Below are 10,029 nucleotides of genomic sequence, written 5' to 3' on the forward strand. Positions count from 1 at the left end.
TTTACATGTATATAATTACAGATGTACCTATACCGGCTTTTGAGGAAATATATCGAGATCTGGACTGACGTTTCAGTTGTTTTTAATTTGCCGATCCCGCTAGTCAGGGAGTTTTTACATATCATACTAAATAGGATATCATGATAGGATCAATAAACAATCGCGTTTAAAGTAAGCATTTCGCAAATTCCATGGTCGATATAATGATCTAATTTGTAAATACGACCTATGTTTGGGTTAAATGCTGTCTGACGTGTTTAATAGCGATTGTTAAGCCGTTCTTGGTACACTGATTTTGACTACGGATAACTCCTTTTACATGATCAAGATATAGGGCTCACGGCGGGTGTGATCGGTCAACAGGGGATGCTTACTCCTCCTAGGAACCTGATCTCACCTCTTGTATATCCAGGGGTCCGTGTTTATTCATTATAATTATTATGTAGGGGATTCAACTTTGTTCAAATGAGGGACAATGTCCTTCTCGAAGGGGAAATAATTATAGAGAAATAGTGAAATAACACTGACAAATTTTAGAATTTTTCTTCTCTAGAACCAGCAGGCTAATTTCATCGAAACTTGGTAGAAATTATCCCTGGATGAAAGGAATTTAAATTTGTTTACATGAAGGGCTATCTCCCCTTCAAAAGAGAGATATTTACAAAAAATCAACAACAATAGGGAGGAGTCATTTAGAAATCTTCCTCTTAAGAACCACTGGGCCAGAAAAGCTCAAATTCATATGGAAGCTTCCTGATATTGTGCAGATTCAAGTTTGCTAAATTCATGGCCTTTGGGATAGAGTAGCGCCACAATAGGGAATCAGCTTTTTACATGAAAATATATAGGAAAAATCTTTAAAAATCCTCTCAAAAAACATTAGTCCAGAGAAGTTCAATTTTCCATGGCAGCTTTCTGACATAGTACAGATTCATGTTTGTAAAAACAATGGCCCACGGGGGTAGGTTGGGGTCAGAATAGGGGATCAAAATTTTACATGCAAATACATGTATGTAGGGGAAGTTTTTATATATGGGCCAAAGTGACTCATGGGTCCATTATTTTCATATTGCATTAGAAAGGTCAGATCGGGCGGAGTATTCATGTCCTAATTATATGAATTCTTATTTTCAATTTTTCCCATTTCAACAGATACATGTACCGCCACGGTGGCCGAAAGGTTAGAGCGTTCGCCCCGCATGCGGAAGTCCGGGGTTAAAATACCGACCGCGACATACCTAAGTCGTTAAAACAGGTAGTGACAGTTCCATCGCCAAACGTTCGGCATCAGGTGCGAATTTCACAGGTCTTCGGAGATAACCTTAAAAACGGTTGTCCCGTGTCACAGTAAGTGTTGCACGATAAGGAACCCTCACTGCTCAATGGCCGTAAACGCCGAGCATAGGTCTAACTTTGAAGCCCTTCACCTTGAAAAATCTCGAGCGAGACGTTAAGCTAGATACAATCAATAAATATTCATGTGTATATAGAAAATACATACATAAATAGGAATATGCAGCAGATACAATGCCTATATAAGCCCTTTCCATAGGGCAAAGGTCAGTTATGACAAAATAAAATGAATATAGTACATGAATGTATAACAAAATGATTGAAGGTGAAGATAATTGAAGAAAAAGAAATTTACAATACTTATCACCAAATTTATTTAACATGAAGTATTTTCTTTATAATATACTGCTGGGGTGCTTTTAGTTAAAAGGATTTTTTTTTAATATAGAAAATCTATGTAAAATCATGGTGTGTTGTTTACAAAAAACCAGTAATAAAAAAAAAAAAAAAAAAAAAACCCAGCAAAAACATGCATTTTTTTTTTCTGTTTTCAGCTTACTTATTAGATAAGTTTATTATTTTAGGCCCATAAAGCATATCAGTAGGACAGCTTATAAGGAAAGAAATTTCATTTTTTTTAAAGAACATTTACTACAGGCTATATGAACTGTAAACTACACGTGATATATTGAGAGGGCTTCCATTTCATTCCATTTTTTTTTTAATCTGTATCATTTTATCAATTTCATCTCATTAAAATAACACAAAATAGTCATTTTGACTATATAGAAAGCATATTTCAAGCCCATTAAAATCCAGTGGCCCATTTCACAAATTCAAATTTTAATCTTAAAGCACTGTACATAATCTTCTTTGATAATTCTTCACCAATAAATCCCTGAATGAGTCAAATTAAGTACACACTGTATATACACAGACGCTAAATCTTGCATGATTAGTTTTGGCGTAGTTACGCTCATATTTTGGTATAAGACAAATAAAATATGTATGACCTTAGTTGTAAGAAGTTTTGTGATTTTAAATGACCACAGGAGCTTGCGGGGGCTTCGCCCCTTGGGCTGCAGCAAGGCTTCAATCCTTAGGCCCCAACAGGGCTTCGCCCTGGACCCACTGAAAGCCTTAAGACAGACCCTTGCCTCGTGAAGTTATGCCCCTAACTTCAATTTCTGGATCCGCACCTGGATTGGTATCCTATCAGGGTATGCATCAAGAAATATAACTCCTACAGTTTTTGCTGTTTACTACGTCACAGAAATAGAAAGGTTGTCTTTCTTGATTGATCAGACGACACTTTCATCCTGTCAGACAATGGACTTGCGTCGGAGGACAGTACTTAGTGATTGTCAGGTAATGTACTATTAGGTAAGTTATCATAAATTAATTACTGGATTACGTCAGAATTTTATTTACTGCAGAATATGGTTTAAATGAGAGAACTTCTAGTCTAGCTAATTCATGCTGTACCGTCGAAATCACAGGCACTGAAGTATGAAAGGTGAAGATAACGAACAGTGATCAATCTCATAACTCCTACAAGCAATGCAAAATAGAGAGTTGGGCAAACACGGACCCCTGGACACAACAGAGGTGGGATCAGGTGCCTAGGAGGATCTGATGCAATCTGATTAAAATAAGATGTTTTATCCGCTCAGCTCCTTTAACTTATTGCTATGTCGCTACACAAAGATCATACGGGATGTCTTCAGATCTTTATGTAGCTACATAACGGAGTGGATCTAAGATATTATTTTAATCAGATTGGTGAAATATGGATACTGATTACCCCCCCCCCCCCAATCAAATTGATAATTTCTCTGAAATGTGTGCATTCCCTGTCTATAGACCTTTATGATAAAATGAGTCGGTGGAAGGCCAATCTCTAAAGCTTTCAAAAAGCGTGAAACGATTCCATAAATCGAAAGAGGGATGAGATAGAAAGGAATCTGCACATTTCAGAGAAATTATCGCCGCAAAAAAGTTCTCAAGCGGGGGGGGGGGGGGGTTGAAAAAGGCCTCATTTTGTTCCATGAACATCCTCTTAATCTTGTACTGAAGCGCCTAATTAATGTAAACGCAAATAACTGAAGACATTTTGAATTATTTGCGCCCCTACATGCATGTAAAACTTTGATCCTCTATTGTAGCCCCACCCTAACTCCAGGGCCATGTTTGATTAAGCTTGAATTTGCACTGTCTCCGGGAAACTTTCACGTAAATTTCAACATGTCCAGCGATTCTTGAGAAGATTTTTAAATGCCCCCACCCTATTTTTGCATTTCGTGATTCTTTCCTCTTTATAGATGGTATGGCTCTTCATTTGACCAAACCTGAAGCCCCTTTACACAAAGGATAATTTATATCAACTTACCAAGTTTGATTGATATTGGTCCAATGGTTCTGGAGAAGGTGAAAATGTGGAAAGTTCACAGACAAAGGAGAGACGAAAGGTGATCAAAAAAGCTAACTTGTTAGGTCAGGTGAGCTAAAACTAACTATTTAAGGCAGTGCCGGATTTAGAGGGTGTATAGGTGTTTACCCCCCCCCACCTTGTCTGAACATTTTATCAAAAATGGTCTTGTATGCTATTTTAAGCTCTTCAACCCCCACTCCCTATTTTGATATTTTTGTCAAAAACCAGAATCAAAATGACGATTTATTCATATATTCGTTTTATTTTTCAAATAATTTTCTTGTGGTTCCAAATAATTATGCTTTGATTTTTACATTTAAATACAAGGAACCCTGTTCTTTGAGGAATTTATCTGATATAATATGATAAAACATTTCTTTTGATAGATCTGAGAGATTCTGGTTGAACTTGAGTATATGAAAATCAAAGTATGGTGCGAGGAGACGATTGAATGTATAGTTCTTCCCAAATCGCAGGACCCACACCAAAGCCAGTCTACTGGACTTATTCTTCATAACACTGACCATTCCACAAAATTCATTGATGGTCAGATAAGTGACTGGTTAGTCCCACAAGCAGGGAAAATTTGTTTCATTTGAATCTGAGAATAACTCTTGTTTTCCATTCTATCAATCTACCTTGCTGTTTGCTGAATTGTTAATTCTTGTTGATTATTCACCAGTCAGAAATACAAAAACAAGATTTGTCAGAAGACAACATAGCTCGCCAGAAGCACGACTCTACTTCACCAACACCCCCTAGTCCCATTAGTTCAAAAGATTAAAGTTTTTGAAAATTAGGCCGAAGCCTAAGGTCAATAGGTGCGGGTTTCGATACTATATCTAAGGCTTGGTCATGAGATATCTAAATATTAAATATCAAAGCCATTTTACTTTTGGTTCAAAAGATATAACAAAGTATAAAGTTTTTGAAAAGTAGGTCAAAGTCGAAGGTCAAGTTTACAAGGTAAAATGTCAAGGTACCAAAACAAAAGAAAGGTCTCTTCATGAAGCATTCATATGTGAATTATCAAAACCCTATCCCCTTTGATTCAAAAGATTAGCCCAGGTTAATGTTTTCAAAAAGTAGGTCAAATGTCAAGGTCACTAGATAAAAAGTCTTGGTACCAAATGAATGTTCCCTTATAAGGCATATGTGGTCTAGAGGGAAAGCGTTCGCCCCACATGTGGAAGGTCGGGGTTCGAATCTCGGCCGCGACAGACCTAAGTTGTTAAAACAGGTAGTGACAATTCTATCGCCAAACGCTCGGCATCAGACGGAATGTCACGGGTCCTCGGAGATGACCTTAGAAACTCATGTCCCGTGTCACAGTAGGTGTGGTACGCTAAAGAACCCTCACTGCTCAATGATCGTAAGCTCAGAGCATAGGCCTAAATTTGAAGCACAGGGGCTCGGTTATTATTATGTACACATGATACACCTTTTTTAAAACCTCAAAAAAACACAACAAAAAACCAACCGAATTTTGGTGGTGGGTTTTATTTATATAATCTATTATTCGGACACAAATCATACAAAACTTCCAATTTATTATTCGGGAACAAATGATACAAAACTTCAGTATCTGACAACCGAGCCCCTGTGGTCTGGAAATCGTCCCGGTGAGCTAATCAATTTACAAAATCTGATGATAAATCATAGTTTTACCATTAATAAGTGTTAATATTGTTAAGATTGTCTAAATCAAATCTGTACTTTGTTGAGGTAAATTAATACGATATTCTTGGAAATTGAGTTTGATAAGATTTCTATTTGTCTGTGTTGATTTTGTAGGACTGTGGAGATACGCGTTGTGACGTCATTGATGGTAAACAGAAGACTGTGACCTTGGATCAGAAGACCGGACGTTTGGGGGTCACTATATGTTACTGTACTACACAGCTAAGTAAGTACTCAGTCATAATGTAAGATTGTATTCTATAAATGTTTATCTATAATATATACATTGAAACATAATACAAATACCAAAAGATATACACTGTAATTTAAAACTTGACAAACAGAATAATGTTCAATATACGCCCAAGATAAATATAACTTTATCAATACACATGTTAATTACACATCATACACACTTTTGTAAGCATCACATAGTTGTAATTACTTACAGTTTTAAACAGGTCCAGTCCAAAGACTATTTCTACCTACGTAGCTACTTATAGCTACGTAGGTATTTAAACCTACTCCAGGTAGCTATTTTTAACTACTTTTTCCTTTACTTGCATTTCGTGGTCAAACGCAGGAACGGTGCAATATGGTGTGTACCAAAGATCTTGATTCACTTACACTGACGATGAATACCACAAAAATATTGGACAAAAAATGTTTACTTTCTAACCTTTCAAATTTGCATCAATAACAACACCCAGTTCCATTTTTTAGGAGCTTATGATCAAAGCTACGTGATAAAAAGTGTAGAATGTTTTACAAATCTGTATTAATTTTAAAGTTTACCGTCATGCATTTTTACATCAAAGTTTTTTGGGGCGAATTATCATGCATTTCCTTTGCATTCTCCACCCTCATAAAGTATTCAAATTTACACTCCGAATTTTGCAGTGCAGATGCACAACATGCTACATAAAACGACTGACCTGTTAAAAAGATGCGCCTTAATCATTATTTATTTATATTTCCTAAAACAGGTAAAAGTATTAAGTAGAAATAGCTACTTTAAGTACATATACATGTAGGTTTAAATAGCTAGGTAATTAACATGGTTTTTATATCTGTAATTAACACCGTGCTTAGATCTGTAATTAACACGGTGTTTGGATCTGTAATTAACACAGTGTTGAGATGTGTAATTAACACCGTTTATAGATATTGGATTTTCTTCACTTTAGCAGTGACACACTCAGCCACAAAGAGGTTGTCTCTGATGTCCACACATAAACCAAATGGACCGCGTAAATCACAGTGAATGTAACGGAGGAACTGTCCGTCCTGATCTAGGATGTGGATACGGTGATTTCTATAGTCTGCTGTCAGGATGTGACTCTGGCTGTCTGTAGTGATGCCGACTGGAGTAAATGATTGCTTGGTATTAGAGGGATGACCAGTGTATCTAAATCGGAGTTTTCCTGACTGATTGACCACCACTACTGCATCAACGTCCCAGTCAACCACACAGATATCCAGGTTCCTGTTTTCACTGATGTGACGAGCACGTGAATAGAGAGGACGGCCCTGATCATCAAACTGAATGCTTTGTTTCTCTGTGGAGCCAGAGTAACGCACGACTTTGGATTGTTTTCCATCATCACTGTTCATGGTAACCAGGAGATCACCAGAGGCGGTACGGCAGACACCGTGAGGTCCCCACCCCTGTAGTATGAAAGACATCCACCTCTGTAGTGTGATCACGGTCTGTATCTCTTTATTCTTGACCAGGTTTATAGTCTTATCTCTATAGTCAGTATAAACAAGATCCCCGTCCCGTGTCACTGCTATGCCCCCTGGTTGTCTCCCTGACTTGGTTTGTATTGATGTCAGTAGTTTACTCCGGAGGTTGAGGAGCTTCATGATTTCGTTATCCCCGCGTGTCCAGACTTGTTCTTCACTGACACAGCTAACACCGTATAGTCTGCTATACCCAGTGTCTATGGTGGCGGTGACGCGCGGTTCATCAAGCAGTGGTTTGACTGGAGGAGACGATACAGCTTCTGCTGACTTCATTATGTAACCTTGTTCTTCTGTGTTAATGGATAATGGCGACAGAGAACCAAACATTTCACGGAGCTGTTCTGTGTTTATTTTCTGAGCTGACAAACTTGGTAATGTAACTTGGACTTTTGGGGGTAATCTCCTGAACTCGGCATTCCTAGATTTGTAGGTAGAGATTAGGGAGACGTCATTGGATTCCAATATTGCCTTCAGATTTAGAATGATTTGTTTGAGTTCAGTAATACTGTGTGTGATTTCATCTGTGTTTTTATTTAAGACAGCCAGATGTTTTGTTTTCATCTCCGCTATGTCGGATTTCCGTTTGTTGACAATGGCGGTGATCTCCCGGTGTAAGGCTTCTCCTTGTTGGTCGGCAGCTGTGGTCAGTTTCCCGTACTTCCTTTCTAACTCGGCTTTCTCAGTTTGGACATCGGAGACAATTTCTTCATATCGAGGGTAAATTCTGGTCTCGATTTCTTCCAAATCTTTTCGTAAATCTTGTGTTTTAGCGCTGAGTTCTTTCTGAATATCTGATATATCGTGACCTTTATGTTTACCAAATAAGGCGCAGGTAGAACAGACGGGAAGGTCGCATTTCTTACAGTGAAGTTCACACTGTTTGTCGGGGTGGCTGTGGCATTTTGGGTAGTTAGGAGTAGAACTTCTCTCGATGAACGGTATGACTTGGTGTTTTCTAGACGAATCCAAGAGATGTTTTCCTACACAGTTAGTACAGAGATTTATATTACAACGTTCACAGTGACTCTGTAGGGGGGCAGTTTCACAGGAGTCACACAGTAGGACGTCTTGGGCACTGCGCCGGGGTTGCAGCATGTCTGGTGTCTGGGTCACATGATTAGTTCACTGTTAATAGAGAAATGAACATTATTTTTAGTGTCAGTTTTCAATTGCAGGACATGAAATAAATATTGGATATAAATCGTTTATAAATAAACATTGGATATAAATCGTTTAGATGGGAACTTCAATAAACAATTTTACACGCTAGAATTATACCAGGATAGATTATTATTATATTTTCATCATACATTTATATGTACGTATAGTACAAATATATACATGTACTACATCACCCTCCCCCCTCCCCCGAATTTCTAAAATTCACGTTATAATGACCAGTGTCATCAAACCTGTCTCAGTTAGGCAACGAAATTAAGGGGAAATACTCGCTAAATGCGAGTTAGAAATTAAAATTGCGAGTGAAAAATCACAAGTGATCACAACTTTTTGCGAGTGAAAAAGAAACCGATCTCTTTTTCCGGATTTCCTTGGTTTATTGGCTGTACTTTGAAGTTTACAATAAGTTAACAATAATTTTTGCATAGAAACGCTTTACAGAATGAATATACAAATATTGGAAAAGTAAACATGGATCGAATAAACAACTAAGGCCAAGGTCATCTCAGTCAGTGATGTCGAAGATGGCCTACTTCATGTACACTTTGGGCGTCTCAGAGACGTCTGATTTAAATAGCAAGCATGTTGATCTCGTCCGTGTTTACATGAAACAACACATGAAAGTGTTAGTGTCACCGCTTCACGCGGTGTCCTTCTGTAGTCCATAGTCAAACACTTAGAGTTCGGAGTGTTTTTTTTTCAACTAGAATTTTTAGATGAAATTTCCAAAAGCTTTGAACATACAGTTTGAATTGGCACAAACAGTCTTCAAGATTTCAAACCACATGATGTTGTAAATAGGTGGTAGATCTCTGGACAACGAGTTCGCCGCACAAATGTACCCTATGACTCTCATCATGCACCAATGATACATGTACATGGATGTTGTCTGATAATTCATTAAATTTTAAATGAAAGAATTCTCAATATTATTTTTATTATTGCACTTTAAAGAAGATTTTAAAAGATTTTTTCCTATATTTTGATATAGATACACGCTTGTTTTCTTAAATTCCTGTAAAACAACCATCGATTGAAAAATGCTAGTAAAAGTTCCAATTTTGCTAGTTGGAAAATACTCCACTAGCTAAAATTTGCTAGTAGTGAAAAAAGTTAATTTCGATCCCTGTCTCATTAATAATTCTGATCAAACACATATCTTATTATACATTTATAATGATTTGGTGGCACTGTGATGTTAACATAATAGTAATAATTTTGTGTCACCTGTAAAAATCCAACATGGCTTCCCTTTTCTTTCGACCTTCCGTGTAGTCCCGTGCTTTAAATACCTGTACGTGACGAGATCGACCCTGTATACACTACATAAGTACGTGTTATCTACTGCTTCAATAGATTTAAAGTCCACATTGTTATCAAATTTTGAATTAGCTTTTGTACTATTACAAAATAAAGGGGGGGGGGTGTATTAAACATGACTATGTACAAATTGGCAAGTGCGCGTTATAGAAGTAAAAAGAATTGATCTTGCATTTCATTCGTAATGTCACAGAAATTGTACTGTTATAAGGAGGTTTGCTACACCGGAGAAATTGTACTGTTATAAGGAGGTATGCTACGCCAGAGAAATTGTACTGTTATAAGGAGGTATGCTACACCGGAGAAGTTTGATATGGATAAAAAGTAGAGGATATTTACAACACTATTTTGAATTTGAAAACTTTCAAATTTACTTTATT

At 37.2% G+C, this 10,029-nt stretch overlaps 1 protein-coding gene across 1 annotated transcript; it reads right to left on the bottom strand.

Moving 5' to 3' along the window:
• Nucleotides 1-5,649: 5,649 nt before the first annotated feature.
• LOC130050259 (E3 ubiquitin-protein ligase TRIM71-like) lies at nt 5,650-9,632 on the bottom strand. The gene is made up of 2 exons (XM_056149857.1): nt 9,557-9,632; nt 5,650-8,275 (listed from the first exon to the last, which is right to left on the bottom strand). Exon 2 carries the CDS (start codon nt 8,243-8,245, stop codon nt 6,563-6,565), a length of 1,683 nt encoding a protein of 560 aa, XP_056005832.1. The 5' UTR covers nt 8,246-8,275; nt 9,557-9,632; the 3' UTR covers nt 5,650-6,562.
• Nucleotides 9,633-10,029: the final 397 nt, after the last annotated feature.

This window comes from Ostrea edulis, chromosome 9 (genome assembly GCF_947568905.1).
Source record: "Ostrea edulis chromosome 9, xbOstEdul1.1, whole genome shotgun sequence".
NCBI classification, from domain to species: Eukaryota; Metazoa; Mollusca; class Bivalvia; order Ostreida; family Ostreidae; genus Ostrea; species Ostrea edulis.

Excerpts from the sequence above, each read along its gene's own strand:
- LOC130050259 (XM_056149857.1), bottom strand. The coding sequence starts at position 8,245 with ATGCTGCAACCCCGGCGCAGTGCCCAAGACGTCCTACTGTGTGACTCC.